At 29.7% G+C, this 17,088-nt stretch overlaps 3 protein-coding genes and 3 non-coding genes across 6 annotated transcripts; 4 read left to right on the plus strand and 2 right to left on the minus strand.

Annotated features, from left to right (window-relative positions):
• Window positions 1-2,348: 2,348 nt before the first annotated feature.
• On the plus strand, window positions 2,349-5,076 carry LOC101511192 (large ribosomal subunit protein uL22z-like). The gene is made up of 7 exons (XM_004512418.4): window positions 2,349-2,463; window positions 2,584-2,620; window positions 2,772-2,812; window positions 4,204-4,434; window positions 4,519-4,621; window positions 4,699-4,766; window positions 4,850-5,076. The coding sequence occupies exons 1-7, from the start codon at window positions 2,461-2,463 to the stop codon at window positions 4,886-4,888; spliced, it is 522 nt and encodes a 173-aa protein (XP_004512475.1). The 5' UTR covers window positions 2,349-2,460; the 3' UTR covers window positions 4,889-5,076.
• Window positions 3,256-3,383, plus strand: LOC113788138 (small nucleolar RNA snoR74). The gene has a single exon (XR_003474646.1). It is a non-coding gene; the product is annotated as a small nucleolar RNA snoR74 (small nucleolar RNA).
• LOC113788135 (small nucleolar RNA snoR74) lies at window positions 3,546-3,676 on the plus strand. Its single transcript, XR_003474643.1, has one exon. It is a non-coding gene; the product is annotated as a small nucleolar RNA snoR74 (small nucleolar RNA).
• Window positions 3,771-3,899, plus strand: LOC113788137 (small nucleolar RNA snoR74). The gene has a single exon (XR_003474645.1). It is a non-coding gene; the product is annotated as a small nucleolar RNA snoR74 (small nucleolar RNA).
• A 968-nt stretch (window positions 5,077-6,044) lies between the features above and the next one.
• On the minus strand, window positions 6,045-7,829 carry LOC101511512 (large ribosomal subunit protein uL22y-like). Its single transcript, XM_073364249.1, has 8 exons — window positions 7,613-7,829; window positions 7,496-7,532; window positions 7,305-7,345; window positions 6,763-6,987; window positions 6,541-6,643; window positions 6,390-6,457; window positions 6,198-6,311; window positions 6,045-6,161 (listed from the first exon to the last, which is right to left on the minus strand). The coding sequence occupies exons 1-7, from the start codon at window positions 7,805-7,807 to the stop codon at window positions 6,264-6,266; spliced, it is 717 nt and encodes a 238-aa protein (XP_073220350.1). The 5' UTR covers window positions 7,808-7,829; the 3' UTR covers window positions 6,045-6,161; window positions 6,198-6,263.
• Window positions 7,830-10,049: 2,220 nt separating this feature from the next.
• LOC101511838 (uncharacterized) lies at window positions 10,050-14,356 on the minus strand. Its single transcript, XM_004512420.4, has 5 exons — window positions 13,637-14,356; window positions 11,878-11,914; window positions 11,526-11,762; window positions 11,300-11,347; window positions 10,050-10,823 (listed from the first exon to the last, which is right to left on the minus strand). Exons 1-5 carry the CDS (start codon window positions 13,954-13,956, stop codon window positions 10,239-10,241), a joined length of 1,227 nt encoding a protein of 408 aa, XP_004512477.1. The 5' UTR covers window positions 13,957-14,356; the 3' UTR covers window positions 10,050-10,238.
• Between the last annotated feature and the right edge of the window lie 2,732 nt (window positions 14,357-17,088).

Raw genomic sequence — 17,088 nt, forward strand, 5'->3', positions numbered from 1 at the left:
TAATTATCAATAGATAATGTTGAAAAAATAATTAAAATTGTATTGAAAATTATAAATAACACTTATTTTAAAATAATTTTTCCTTCCTCTTAAAGAACTCACCGTGATATAAATAAAGTACTAATTATATTGGTTTTTAAGTTAAATACTTTAACATAATTCTTTTTTATTGATGTGAATTTTTTTTTTTTGCAGTTTACATGTCATCTCCATGCCACATAGTTGGTATTATCTGAAAAGGAAGAGGCGGTAAAGAAAGAGGTATTTGGTTCATATTTCTATTGTTGATTTTCCTTTTTCTTTCTTAGTTGTTTAATTTGATTTTTCTTTGTTGTTTTTTTTTTTTGTAGCTTGAGACCCAGTTGGCACCAAGCAAGAAGAAGGCTTAAGCTCTTTATGGTTGCTCTTTGTCTTGAATTCTTAAATTATGTCAAGACAACAGTTTTGTTGCCGTGTTAATTTTTCTTCCATTGTTTGTATCAGATATTTGTAGGTAATTTGGGAAATGTGGTTTTTAACATGATAAAGTACTTCAACATTACTCATTGACTATTCACTACTTGAGTATTTAAATAGCTAAAATATCTGGTTTGCAGAACATAATCAACATTTAAGTCTACTTAAATTGTGGATATAATGTTGGTCTTTTAAAATATTGGCTGAAAATAATTGCACTTTCTAATGTTTCCTTGCTCCTAATATCTATTTAGAATATCGATAAAATTTTTGTTTGGGTCAAAATAACAAAGTGTATGTAAGTAAAAAAATCAATTGAATTTTCTTACGGGTTGTATTTTATCTTTTATCATTCCTGTCATACCAATAGAAAATTGTTTTTTCTGATTAATACCAATAGAAACTTTAAGTTATAAGTTGTATAATAATTATATAATATGTTAAGAAACAATTGTGTGATTGGCGAGATGGATTTTGTAAGTAGCAGTTAAATATTTGTATAGAATTTTTTTTCAGACTAAACTGGATCCTATTGGTCTAGTTTTTAATATGACCTAAGTTATTGTTTTGATTTTCTCTATGCAATTTTAGAGTAACCATCGAACTATGCAAGTTTTTTAAAAAATATTTTGGTGTATACTCTAATCGTTTGTTTGCGGCCTTCCCAGTAAATTAAATACATTGTTTTGTGGAAAAAAAAACACACGTTGACACTAAAACTTCGATTGAAATATTTGTTTCTAAAATGTGTTGCTATCTTTGTAGCTCATCAAAAAAATGAGACTTCTATCCGAGTCGGTCTCTCAATTTGTGAATCCTACACACACCAAATTTGTATATGACTTGCGCACTCAAATGTGTCCATGAGGTTTGAATGTCTGTGGTTCCGTTGGAGGTTAGAGGGAGTCGAAGTATGATCCAATAGGAGGCTCGATGAGTGAGTGAAGCTTGTTGTAAAAATAATATCTCCAACATTTAATTATTTTTCATTTGATGAATATGTTTGTTTTCGAAATCTTTAAAAGTCATGAAATAGCTCCCAATTGGTAAAGCTTAAAAGTTTATTTTTATAAATTAAGATATTTAAATTTTTTTAGAGACTAAAAATATCATTTTTATAGTAAAAAAACAATTAAAATTGGAACTAAAAAAATTAAATATTTTTAAAAATTCAAAAGATGATAATTTTTTATTAAAAAAAATTTAAAATTTTATAAAAACTCAAATTTATTTTATCTATTTTTTAATTATTAAAATTTTAATTATTTTTTATATTAGAACTTGATTTTTTAGATTATAATTAAGTCTCCAAATTGTCATAACCCATTTTAGTGAGAATTAGAAGAATACGATCATATCATGATCTAAGATTATAAGATTAGAGGTATGGTAATAGAGAGAAAAAAAAAAATAAAAGTATTTGAACTAAATTAAAAAAATTCATATCAATAATATTAATTAATTGAAGATAAAAAGTATTTGATCTAAATTTTAACTAGTCTCCCTTTTTTTAATATCTATTTTTCTTTTTATCTCTCTTTAATATTGTTTTGTTCACATATTAAAATATAATATCAAAAAAATTTTATTGTAATCTCTACCAATTGATCATTTTTTTTTTCGTTTGTTTCGTTCCGTTAATCGATTATGCATAAAAGATTGAATTTACAAAACTTATGAATGCTATTGTTAATGTTGAAAATGGTGAATTAAATGGAGATTGATTAAATATGCATGGTTCAAAAATGTCAAATTTATAAAAAAATTAACATGATAAAAATCCATGTGCATGCACGCAACAATAATTATTCTGCCTATGGATAAAAATAAGGGGTATGTATAAAATCTTTCATACGTTGATATAGGGCCGTGGGCCTTATACTTGAGCCCTAATAAGCTAAAAAATGATATTGGGCCGTGGTTTTAAAGCCGCCATATAAAAGCATTGTTATTAGCCTGAGCCCTAATTGTGTTTTCTGCAGGTTCCGCCACAACCCTGTCGTCATGGTAAGCTTCTCATACATTTTTGAATTTCACCTTATACTTGTTTATCACCGTCGTTGTGTATCAGATCTCTGATTTGTATTGATAACACTAAATGGCACTCTCCGTGTTTTTAAATCTCAGGTCAAGTACTCAAGAGAGCCCGATAATCCCACCAAGTGTAAGTGCTTTTTCTTGTGGTTTACTCGATTTTTGTTTTAGATTCTGAATTTTTATTGCGTATTAAGCTCATTTAGAATTTTTACATTGTCACTTCAATTAATTTTTAGGACATCTAATTCTTAGTTTTTTAAACCAATTTTTATGTACAGCATGCAAGGCTAGAGGTGCTGATCTTAGAGTTCATTTCAAGGTAATTTATTTGTCATTTTGTTTCCTTTTTATGAATTTTGAATAGTAAGATTCGTTTCTGTTTTCTGAATCCACAACCATCTGTGAATGTAACTACAAAGAAGAAATCCATTAAAAAAAGTAGGTTTATTTTACATTTTGCTTATGTTGGTATACTAGTACTTTGAAGTTTATAGTTGATGTTTTGACAGAAATATGTATTTCTTTCCCTTCCCCCTCAGTGCTGTTAAAATACAATGTGCTTAGAGTTCAACAATATTTTGTTTTCTTTTGGACATTTTCAACTCAGATGTTTAACTGTTTTGTTGTATAAAATATAGCCTGATTTTATGAGTAGAGGATACTTTATTTTTATGTGGATTCATATGATCATTGATTGTTGTTTTCCTTATTAATCGGATTTTTAGTTGTTAAAATATTTGGAATTGTTAAAAAACCTGATGACAAAAAGCAGTGGTCTGTTGCCTTGTGAGCAGTCCTCTCGTAACATTCAGGGATATAAAACCATTGTTCTTGGGTGAACCTCTGTTCCTTTTTTTGTGATTGAAGGTTCAGTAAATGATGGGACATTTTCTCTATTTGTTTCTCAACAACTCAGATTTTAAACTGTTTCATTATATAAATTATAGCCAGATTTTATGTGTAGAGTGTAGCCTGTTTTTATGTAGCTTCCGAGGATCATTGTTTCTGGTTTACCTTGTCAACCGGTAATTTAGTTATAACAAACCTGATGACAAAAAGCAGTGGTCTGTTGTTGCCTTGTGAGCAGTCCACTCGTAACCTTCAGGGATATAAAACCATTGTTATTGGGTGAACCGCTGTTCCATATTTTGTGATCGTAGGTTCAGTAAATGATGGAACATTTTCTTCTTTTGCTATTTGCAATTTTTCCATGAAGGTTATAGCCTTATAGTTATAGGAAGTTATTTAAAGATTTGTAGTTGTTGAAAACCCTAATGATAAAAGCAGTGGTCTGTTGCCTATGTGAGCAGTTCTCTTGTAACCTTCAGGGATAGTAAAACCAATGTTATTGGGTGAACCTCTGTTTCTTTTTTGTGACTGAAGGTTCAGTAAATGATGGAACATTTTGTTCTTTTGTTTTGTTTTAAATCAGCATCGTTTTAATCTATTAAAATATGGGGGTGGCACATGGTAACCTGATTAAATGGGCATCGTTTATTTATCTATAAAAATATGGGGATGGCAAATTTTTCTAGCCTTAGCTGCTTTGTAAATTAAGTACCGGTTATCCATTGTTGTTTCTTTAATGTATTCATTTCTTCCCGAGGTTCCTATATCATTGATGGAACAAAATATATGAATCTTTTCTGGATCTATTTATTAAAAGTATTTTACTGGATCTAATTTTAATCTTTTGAATTTTACTTGCAGAACACTAGGGAAACTGCCTTTTCAATCAGGAAATTGCCTTTGACAAAGGCCAAGAGTTACTTGGAGGATGTTCTTGCACACAAACAAGCCATTCCATTCAGGCGTTTCTGTCGTGGTGTTGGGAGGACAGCTCAGGCCAAGAATAGACACTCTAATGGACAAGGAAGGTGGCCTGCCAAATCCGCCAAGTTCATTCTAGATTTGCTCAAGAACGCAGAGAGTAATGCTGAAGTAAGTTCGATATCTTTAAAATGTATTTTCAGACATTTTTTTTTGCTTTTATATGCTCATTTGAGTTGTAATTGATCCTTTCAGGTGAAAGGTTTGGATATTGATGCTCTATACGTGTCTCATATCCAAGTTAATCAAGCACAGAAGCAAAGACGTCGAACATACAGAGCCCATGGAAGAATTAACCGTAAGTTTATCTTGAAATTTGTTTTAATTGATTGATATCTGTTGTGTTTTTTTTATTGAGGTGATATTTTTTTGCAGCTTACATGTCATCTCCATGCCACATAGAGTTGGTATTATCTGAAAAAGAAGAGGCGGTCAAGAAAGAGGTATTCGATTCATCATTCTATTGTTGATTTTTCTTTTTCTTTATTAGTTCTTTAATTTAATTTTTATTTGTTGTTTTTTGCAGCCTGAGACCCAGTTGGCACCAAGCAAGAAGAAGGCTTAATCTCTTCATTGCTGGGCTTAAACTCTTCAGGTGTACCAATAGAAACTTTTTTTGATTAATACTAATATGAAATTTAAGGTATCACTTGTTTGGTTGCCACTTATTTACCTTCAATAGCTTAAGGATTGCTTGTTACGGGAACTAATTCTATGGTTTGCAAGCTGAATGCTTTATTTCTGTTGATAGCATCGCAATAGCCAATCTTTTGAGCATAACCTTAACACCATCGCTCCAAAGAATCTCTTACTAATACCACTGCAACCTACAATCTTCAAGTTGAGCTTGAAAGCTCTCACAATTTAGTTTGATCCAATCAATTATTTAATGTTAGTCATTATGTTTCTTAAATGCATCACCTACGTTATGATCTTGATGAAAATGTTTAGGAGCTTAGACATATGGACTTTGAGGAACTGAGGAATAGCAGGTTCATCTGTGTGCATCCCGTGAAAGGCTTAGACATATGGCTTAATAGAATGATTCCTGTCATCTGCCAAAGGTAGCTTGAACTGCTTACTAACGGATATGTACACCTCAATTTATAAAAATTGAAAACTAGGAAATGATAATATTTTTTAACTGTTAGGCATGGGAAAAAATTATCCATAATTCCTCTGTCTATTGATTGTAGAGGTCAAACACCACACCATTGACATAAAGCAGAAACAGATGAAAGGTTGGAGTGTCAAACACCAGCTCATGAACTTGGTTGTAGTTGAAAGGTTGACACTCCAGCACTCAGGCATGAAAGCTCCAAATCATGTAAACACCACACCATTGACATAAAGCAGAAACAGATGAAAAAATAGCAATATTCTTTTTACTGAAAATCCACCGAAGTTGCTGGACCCGGTTGTTAAAAAGATTGTGGGCTATCCCGTGTTATTTCCACACCTTGGGACTTTGGCATCTTTACTTAGGGATTCCCTGGGTAAATCATCTTTCTTTCCCTGCGAGAACAGCTCTGATTCAGCCACCCAAGCTTGCAGGTGTATTGCTTTTGAATTCGGGTTCCCACGGTATTGATGAGTGGTACGTCTTTTTATGTCCTCATCAATGACTTCTAGGTATAGATATAGTAACTGGGCATATAATGTGTTTTATTATATGTTTTACTTTTTGTGAAAGGAATTTCAATGTATACAAGCAGGCAAAATCCAGAAAACCCGCAGAGGGCAAATTAGAAACAATGCAGTTCTAAAAAATAAAACACAAAACAGTCATGCAATTACCATTGTATAGGAAACAAAAACTGCCGCTGCTCAGAATTCAAAAACAGCTCATAACAAACATAAGGGAAATAAGGGACAAACAGCTCATAAACTAGAAAATTAGGGCCTCAACTATAAGATCCAATTTATGATGAAGCACCACTTCAAAGAGCTTGAGACTTCTTCTTGTTGGTTGCCAACTGAGACTCGGGCTACAAGAATAATAACAAATAAGTTTGATGCAAAAGAAATGGGGATATAAATTGATTACAAAAATGACAGTTCAATACCTCTTTCTGGACAGCTTCTTCCTTCTCAGATAAAATCAGTTCAATGTGGCATGGAGATGACATGTAGGCTGCCCAAAAAAACACCAACAACATTATGAATGTAATAACAATATACATACATTAAGCCATAAATAATAAAAGCACAACATACGATTGATTCTTCCATGAGCACGGTATGTCCGACGTCTTTGCTTCTGAGCTTGGTTGACCTGGACATGAGAAACGTAAAGAGCATCGACATCCAAACCTTTCACCTGGGAGTAAACAATCAAAAGAACAATGTGAGTGAAAGGTGGTTTTAAATAACACGTAGCAAGTAAACAACATACAGCAAGGTTCATCACCAAATAAAAAAAAAATACATAAATAATACATACTTCAAAATTATCTTAAGCAAATCAAGAATGAATTTAGCTGACTTGATAGGCCAGCGTCCTTGCCCATTAGAATGTCTGTTCTTAGCTTGGGCAGTCCTTCCAACACCACGACAAAAGCGTCTGAAAGGAATGGCCTGTTTGTGGGCCAAAACATCTTCCAAATATCTTTTTGCTTTTGTCAATGGCAACTTCCTGATGGCAAACGCTGTTTCCCTAGTGTTCTGCAAAAAACAAATTAAACACAATCTCAATTCTTTGAAAAATCATATAACAAACAAAACAAGTGAACGAATCTAAATCCAGGTTTCAAAAACAAAAAATAAATAAAAAGTAACTCGGTCCAGAGGGTTAGGCAAGTTTCTAAAATGAAAACCAGATACAAAAAATATATAATTTCTTTTTTGAGATAAAATCTCACTAGCTTAATTTTCTGGTCGATGAGTATTGCATATGAAAATCACATCAAATTCTAAAACCTATAAAACACAAGACAAGGTTTATCACTGTGAGTGCGTAACAAAGTGAAAAAATTTAGTACCTTGAAATGCACCCTAAGGTCAGCACCTCTGGCTTTGCAGGCTGCAGTTACGTAACACATAAACGAATTAGGTTAAATTAATCTAAAATCAACACTTCAAACAAACATTTATCAGAGAGAATAAAAAACCATATACTATAAAATTCATATATCGGGATACTTTACGAAATAGAAAGCAAGAGTGGATTTACATTTGGTGGGATTATCGGGTTCTCTGGAGTACTTCACCTGATAGGAGAGGAAACGAATCAGTGAAAATAGATCTAGAATTGAAATTGAAAGTAGAAAGAAGAGCGTTGTTTGCTTACCATGACTTCTTCTTCTGCAAACGCACGATTGAGGGAGGAGGCAGTGAGAACGAACGAATGAGGGAGGAGGCAGTGAGGACGAACGAATGAGGGAGGAGGCAGTGAGGACGCGCGATTGAGGGAGGAGGTAGTGAGGACGCGCGGTTGAGGGAGGAGGCGGTGAGGAAAGAAGATTAGGGTTTTAAAATGATGCATCTGATTTGGGCTTGTTAGTATACCCGGCCCATATTGTGTTGCAGTCTGAATTTGTTATTGGGCTGTGACAAATTTTAGTTTAAAACCTTTTATGAAAACTATAAACTATACCTCCACATATATACTGATACTCCACATTTTATACATAGTATTTATTTTATTCTTTAAAAAAAAAACATAAAAAACTTTTATCAAATTTTCTGGTTCCCAAATATGTTTTGGTAGAATCTAGAGTTTAAGGGCCTGTTTGATTTGCTTTTTAAAAACAGTATTTTAGTTTTCAAAAAATTAAAAATTAAAAAACTTGTTTGAAATGTTAATTTTTAAATATTAGTTTTGGAAACTATTTTTAATTTTCTGTTTTAAAAACTAAAAAATAGAAAGAGCTTTAAATAGTTTTATTTTTCAGTTCTCTATTTTTTTTAAATGAAAACACACGGAGAATGAGTAATTTTCATTAATGGCATAATGGTAATATTTTACGATTCATTTTATAAAAAAAGAAATAGCAATCAAATGGAACTGCAACATGAACAAATCCTCTGTTTGCACTTGTTTTAGCCTTTATTTGTGATGGCAGTTTACTGGTTGGTAGTTTGCTTACTAAAAAAAATATTATAGTAATTAAAACAAAAAGGAAAATGCATATGTATTCAAATTCAACCATCTTTATATATATATATGATTAGATGGAGGAAGGTGTATTCACATAATGAGTAGTCACATTTAAATTGATCCAAATAAATGTACAAATGGAACCAAAAATTGTATAAAATTAAATATTATTATACGTGTTTGGACCTTCTTTTGCAAAATCTGTTCGGATCAGATAAAATTTTATTTTTTAAAATTAAATAAAATTGTATAAATAAAGGTTTTAATATATTTTTTTATTAGTATGAGGTATTACTTTAATGTAACTCTAGTAGTAAAAAGACAACTACGATTCTTGTTAATATCTGAGACAAATATAATCTGTAAGTGTTCAATGATCTTGAGGTACTTCCTACCTTGTACTGGAGCACAATTCTCTCACCCTAAATTTTATTCCATCAAAAACAAAATATAACTTTAATCTATTATTTGTTTGTTTAATTTTTTCATAATACTTTTTTTTTAATTTAATATTTATTTTATTATTTGATATATTCCAAATATAATCTATCAATGTTATTTTGTAATGTTAATTTTTAGAATATTATTCATGATATTATGCTTAAATTTTGTTACTTATATATAACTTTATAGTAGTAATATTAAATTAATATTATATAATTTATCATTTGAATCAACAAAAAAATGATATAATTTAAACAATATTAATTTAGATCATATCAAAATTTTAAAAATATCATTACAAATGACGTTTGCCTTATAATCAATCAAAACTGCATGGTAATTCACAGGAATTACGTTGAATTTGACCAAATCTATTGTATATCTTACATAATTAATTTCCTTCATTTTAGATTCTTCATAAAATAATTATATTCAATTTTAAATATATGTATCAAAGAAAATTTTCATTTTATAGATTTTAAAAACAAGCTTACCAAACAATTTTTTTTTCTTCATTTTCTCATCTCTAAAATAGATTTTAGAAATAGGATGATCAAACAAATATTTTAAAAAATTTCTTCTTAAAAACACTTTCTTAAAATTAATTTACAAAATAGTTTTCAAAAATTGAAAAAGAAAACTCAATCAAACAAGCTCTAAATCTTAATTTTAGTGTATCGGAATTTTTTTAATGTTGATATTTAAAAAACAAAGTCCCATAATGAATAGAGATAAATCACGAAATGATTTTATTAAAAAAGACATTCAATTATAAATTAATAAACCTCTATTTATAAACTCATTTCCGAGGCCTTATCTTGATACAATGTGAGATTTATGTTTTTCCATGATGAAAGTTTACATGCCCAATTTTCAGCTCTTTTCTCTATCAAAATAGAAAATACCACTTTTTGTTTTATTCCTAAAAATTATTTTGTTCATATAGACCAATTTCAATATAAACAAAATAATGAAAAAACAAAAATATGATATATTTTGTAGAAATAAAAAAAAAAATTCAAGTTATTTTTATAAATGATCTATTGTACAAATTACCAAGCTCTACTGTTATTGGATATGCAAAGTAATGTGACATGATTGAAAAGACTAAATAGTCAAGGTTCCCTATCCAATAGAGACATGAAGAAAAGTAGAATGACAAAATCTTTAAAATGCTACATAATGAAAGATACAAATAATTCAACTACTTTAAAACTTAATTAATACACCAGTGTTTATGATTATGAGTAAAGAATTCTAATAGAACTTAAAAAAAAAAAAAGATGATAGAGGATACTGAATTTCACCACTTCACAATATTAAAAGGGTGTGTTAGCAAATATACATTGCATGACATGTTATAACCAAAACATTACCCTCTTTGTTTTCCATTTCTTCCATTGTGTTTTCCCATAAAACATTGCCAACAGAAACAATTCATGCAACAACTTGGTCTTCCACATTTAGGATAGCAACAAGGCAATGAACATTTTGGAAGACAACAACAACAACAACTAGGCCTTGAGCATTTTGTGCAGCATGTCGATGATCCAAAACAATTTGCGAACTTTGGTAAGCGACAGCATTTTATGCAGCTAATAGGATTCCGGCAGCAATCAGGACAATTTAGAGACAAGGAAAAATTTATGCAGCTGCAGCTTGAGCATTTAGGTAACTTGCATCTACAACAACACTTCATTGTGCAGCATGTGCGTAAGGAACAACAAGCGTTCGACATCGATTGTGAATTCAGACTTTGCCGGATCTTTTTGAGCCGCTTTTCGGTTGTCATCTTCTCCATTTCTTGAATGAATTTGCATAAGTGGCGTATGTAATCGGGGTAAAGCTCTAAGTTGCAGTGACCGCCTCCTTTGATCCATAAGGGTTCGTAGGACTCCCTCGCCATTTTCCATAGTCGATTACCGTGTAGCCAATTGACCACATCGTCTTCTGTACCCTGTAAAATTATTTAGCAAGTCCATCATATAATATTGTCATAATTAAATTTTTTAGCACAGCAAATTTAGATGAGTACTTTAAGCACGAAATGTAACTATACGAGGCTTTGACTCATATACTCGGTATCTTAAGGTTTTGGACGAAGATGTTATGTCCAATTCACTTGTATAGGTTGCTCGCTCTTAACCCAATATGATAATTCACCAGACTCCCTTCATGACCCAACAAAAGTATCACTCAAGCTTAACAAAAAATTTAACCTCACGACCACATCGACGATGTTGTATGAAAGTAAATGTACGGAATCAGAAAGCCAGCAAGACGAGATAGAATTAAAAGTACAATCATCAGACAGAAAATCGGTACATTCCATTGTATAAAAGATGGTAAAATGCATTAGTTAGAAGGGTATCTAAAAATCTACAGTCCAAATGGAAATGATCAATAGATATTTAGAAGGAATCATTTACTTACATGTATTACAAGTACAGGACACTTGACCTTCTTTATTTTGTTGATGTTCTGCATGGTTTGACAAATAAAAACAACAATTAGATCATATGAAATAATGAAACAATAACATTATACTCATTTTATATCTTCTCCAAGTGTATAAAGCTTGACATCTTAAACTAAAACTCACTTTTATAATTCGACTTGTTAGCCACTTAAAAAAAGGAGATTTTTCTACATGAATTACCTTATAAATGTCAAAGCAAAAAGAGAACTTCACATGACAGAGAACTCGAAGACCCGAAAGAATTCCACTGTGTAGAACGACGCCTCTCAATCTCGGCAATTTAGCAGCCAAATGCAATGTCGGTCCACTTCCAACTGATTGTCCATATAAGATCACGTCTTCTTGGCTAACTCCATATTCGGTTTCGAGGCATTCATATATTGCCTCTATGTCAGCATAAGTGCTGGATTCACTAGGCTGCATAATTTGAAAGTATTAGTATTATTACATATCAAAAACATGTCATTTATAGATTGAAGTTACAAATAACAGAACTAATAACTATTGTTGTATTTGCCAAATAATTACGTACCTTACCGGTCGAGGCTCCATATCCAGAGTAGTCATATCTGCAAATGAAATGTTGAAGAAACATATAAACTTTTCAGCTTTACTCTACAAATGTTGGCACCTCAAATGATAGTAGTAATGTAAATTTAAGTCTTTTCGAAAAATTATTCATATTAATTAATCACATCACTATTCAAAATTTATTCAATCAAGTCCCTATTATGGTCTTAATTGAATCAAATTTATAGATTGGTAGTGTCAATTGACAAACTAAATTGATGTAAATCCAAACATTTATGGACCAATATACATATTCACTTTTTAAGTAAAGCTCAAGACCCAATAACCAATAAATAGACAAACTGAATATGGAATTTGAAATTAATACTATTGCCTTTTGCTTATCCTATTCTTTAATTCTATTTTTTTTTTTTAAAAAGATAAAATGTTGATAGTAAATATCTAATTTGGTTCCTGAATTTGTAAGATTGTATCAACCTAGTCCTCTACATTAATAATATTCTAAAACGATCTTTGAAATTCCAGAATGGTAATTAGATCTGTCCTTCTGTTGATATTTTTGTAGCGTCGAGGATGCATTTGAAATTATGTAACTAATGTCAATGATGTGTTCCATAACATATCGATGCAAAAGGACAAACTTGATTAAAAAGTTGAAATTCTTTAAATCATTTTGGAATATTGACAATATCTAAGACTAGGTTGATACAGTCCTACAACTTCAACTTCATGGATTTAATTTGATATCTACTAAAAAAAAACTTTCAATGAATAGCAGCAGGGCTCTAGCACCACAAAAAACCAAGAAACTCAATGCTATGTCCCCATCCATGTAGGGGTAAAAATTGGAGTACTTTAAACTAAGGATAAAGAAAGTGGAAACCAAAGGACAAAGAAAGTTCAGAAAAAATAGCTACAAACTACCAAGAAGAAAAATGTTAGCCCAACATAATCTATAAACAAGGTGAAATCTTTATCAATGTCCAAGAAACCATAAATACAAGCTACTTTTTTCCCCTTTCCTTTTCACTTTCACTTTTTTCATTTTTTGTTGGTTTGTTTGATAAAAGCACATTCTGGTGCCCAAAAGCTCTAACTTCATTCACTTTCTACTTACATTGAAAAAGAAACAGTAAAAAAGGCATATTGACACTGGCATTTCATACACACACACACATTCACATTCACCACCAGATCTAAAATACACACTCACATATGAATATAACTAAAAAGTGCATCTTTACATTTGCACAAAAACTACATTTTGAAATTTCAACAAAATGCATGTTTGATTTCACTGTGATTTAACAACAGTTACCATGACTTTACTAGTCTTTTGTAAAATCACGATAGCTCATCATTGTTATCAAACATTTACAAAATCACCGAGTCATTGTGATTTTGTCAATTGAAAACCAAAGCATAGATAAACTCAATAATATCAGATCTACACTAAACAAAACCCACTATGACCCAATAAAAAAATGAAGAAAAAATAAATTTTTATTGCTTAAGAAGAAAGAGAAAGTAAAAACATAAAGATAATACAAAAAAAGGTCAGTGGTTAACGTGAGGTCTTTGAAACAAGTGAAAAATGTGAACAGACAAAAACATAAAAAACAGAAAACAAAAACTTCTGTAGCAACAACAAAAAAAAAACAGAAGAAGATTAACAACAAACCAAATCAAACTCATGTCTTTTTTTTTCCATGATTATTTAGCACAACTAACATCATAAGAAGAAGAAGAAGAACACTAACCCCATGAGATTAACTCTAAGATTGACCTTAAGTTGAACAAAGAGATCATAAAGTTGACCCAAATCAGCAGCATTGCCATGAGAGTAAAGCAAAGTAAGACGTGCATAAGGGTTCTTAAGATAAAAAGCAACTATCTTATTTCCATGTTTTGTGTCAACAAGAAGAACATCCAAAGAGTTATTATCATCGCCATGAGGAATCGGACACGCCGTAGAAACCACCGTGAGTTTACCGTCGTCACGTTTCTTCAGCTGATATGTCGGCGGTGAAGGTGGAAAAAAAGCAAATTTTGAAGCTAACTGAGACACCATGCACCCCATTCACCACACAAAACAAAATCAAACTCATTTCATGATTAAAATGACTCCGAGTTCATTTCAAACTTACCCATTTCAATTTTTTTCTCTTTTGATTTCTGGGTACCCTTAAAGTTTTGATCTTTTTTAGTTGGTCAGTGTATAGATGATAAAAATAGGATTTTTTTTTTAACCCCACAAAAATTTTGCAGAGTTTTTCAGAGAGAGAGAGAGAGAGAGAGAGGGTGGTGTTAATGTTATAGCAGGTACTGTAATGGAAGTATGAAAGTGTAGTACAGTGAGATGTGGAGTGTAGTGTGATGCCAAGAGAGAGTGAAATGGTAAGGACAAAGTTGTGTTGTTTGTTTAATATGAAAAAAACTTTGGTTTATATTTATGTGCATGACTTCATAGTTGTCAGCTATAGATGGAAACAGGTTTTATTGTATTTTCTGCTAACTGACATTTTTTTTTGGAAAATGAAGGATTCTTTTTCCTTCCTTCTTTCTTATCAATATACACATCAAAATAACAATATGTTAATTTGTTATTGGTTTTTTTTTTTTGGGTACAATTGTTATTTAGATCTCTCAATAAGTTTATTAAAAAAAAAAAGATTAATTAAGTTTCCTTTTGACATTCAAAGTCAAAGTTGTTGACTTGGATTCAATGCTTATTATTATAATAAATTTTGATCATTAATTTAAAATGAGACAATTCAAAATTGTATAATTTTTTTTATGACACAATTTTTAATCTATGTTTTAATTTTGACCAAACATAATCAAACAAGTGCTTATGTGTCTGTTAAAAATCAATATGGTAATTGTTACTATGTGGATTGTAAGATTGAGTGTCTTCAATCTTCATTGGTAATGTGTGTGTTTTTCCTTTGACCATGCCAACGTGTCTAGTTGTTATCACCACACAATTTGTGCAAAACTAACTAATTGTAACACAACAAAAGATTCACAAAATTAAAATATAGATGATTCAAAATATAATTTTGTAATACTCGAGACCCAAATGTACATATGATAGAATAGATTACTACAAATCGGTTTTGCTCATAAATATATTAAGGGCATTCTTTAAATATTTTGATTAAAGAAATTATTTATTGAAAAAATTAAGTATGTCAATTTTCTATACAATGCATAATTTTTAACGGACACTACTTTATTAGATTTAGTAAATAATATTCTTATAATACTAATAACAAGTATGCTACAATTGTTTTATAAGATTCTAAACAAGGAAATTGTTTATTGTATTTATGTCTATATATATATATATATTCCTTGATTAAAATGCGAGAATTAAGAAAGTTGGTTTATAGTATTGAATTTATTGACAATTTAAATTATTTTACTAAATACCTTTAAGAAGAGGAATTAATTTATAATTTTATTTTAATATTTATTACATATTACAGAAGAAAAAAAATAATATAATTAAGGATGAGTTGGTAAGTAAATAATTAAAGAAGTTAAAAAATATAAAAAAATTATTAAAAGAAAAAGACAAAAGAAACTCAAGAAAATCTTATATGTAAAGAAAAATATCTTAATTTTTAACATATAATACACAACTTTCCATCATAATTACTACTATCTTCACCATTTCTATATCTAAGATCATCCTATAAAAAAAAAATTTGTCTATTTATATAGAATCATCTTTAAGTTATGTTAAGATTAATTAATTTTTACAAAAATACTTATAATTAAACGTAAAATAAAAAAAAAAAACTAATTCTCTCTTAATAATAGAAAAATAATTTAAAAAATAAAATAAACATTATTAATAAATTAAATGTAAAACTATTTTTATTAATTCTTATACATCAATCAAATAAGTCTTACCTATAAAGACGAAAATAATATCCTATATTAGTTTATCTACCAAGTGTGATTCGTGCAACAAGGTTTGTTTGTGTTTTGCGTGTGCAACTTGAACAAAATCTGGCTTCTAGTAATAAAGTAAGTGACCTTTTATCATCATAGGCCAATTACATAGTAATGTTTCTTTGAAGATTATAAGATTGCGTGCTGTAGCGTTCAAACTTGGTTCATCGCATTGGAATGATAAATAATAACAATGCACTAAAATATTATAAGGACTTGTTAATTTCATATCAAGCTTTCATTAATGTCAATTTTGATGGCTTTGTATGATTAATTATCGATATGATCAGACATAATCATACTTTGGGGAATAATTCTTGATCAAAAGGAAAAAGTTGTGCGGATAATGCGTTTGCAAGGGGAGAAAAAGTAATATTTTCCATCATTAACAAATCCAAAATTGTCCTCCAGATGTTGATAATTAGTTGAAACTAGTTGGAGTTTCTATTTTTTAGTTTTTGGTTTATTTTTCTATGTAAATAAGAGGAAATTATGTGATTGGTAAAATAAAGTACGTGAAATGAAATTGAAAGTGACACAACGGACAACGACTCTAGTTACTATTTAATAATAATAATAACAAAAGTTTCATTTTCTCACTGTAAAAATATTATAAAATTAATAAATCATAATTATTTATATAAATAATTTTATATATATTTACGTTAAAAGTTAAATATTATTAATACAATCGTGATTGATTGACAGTATAATTGTTTTATATGAATAATATGTATAAATTAAATTCTAAAAATATATGCATATTCAAACTCAGTATTTTAAATTATTTGTATGAAAAAGTATTTTAAGTTATAGAATAAAATGCATTTTTTAAACTATTTTATTTATTAAACACTATTCAAAGTCTTTGTTTGTGTTAACATAAGATCCCTTATAGTGTAACGAATCTAAATTATAAAATCATCAATGTTCACTTTAATTACAAATAGAAATAATTATGATTATTTTTTGAAATTAAAAGTTTTTTTTTGTATTAATTAAACAGTATATTTAATTGTCCAAAACAATAGGTTTAATTTATATTATTTAATTTGTATGCATGTTTAGCTTAAAAATTATATATGTGTGTGTTTTTAAGCTCCCTTTTTTACCTGCATAGAGTATCTAACAATGGAGTATTGTTTTTTTATCTTCTTGTGCTAGTTTATAAACATTTGTGCATGATTGTTTTAGTTAGTTGTTGCACCGCTTATTCATAATATTAACTCATTTTTATTTGATTATCATT

This window comes from Cicer arietinum, chromosome 8 (assembly GCF_000331145.2).
Source record: "Cicer arietinum cultivar CDC Frontier isolate Library 1 chromosome 8, Cicar.CDCFrontier_v2.0, whole genome shotgun sequence".
Lineage (NCBI taxonomy): Eukaryota > Viridiplantae > Streptophyta > Magnoliopsida > Fabales > Fabaceae > Cicer > Cicer arietinum.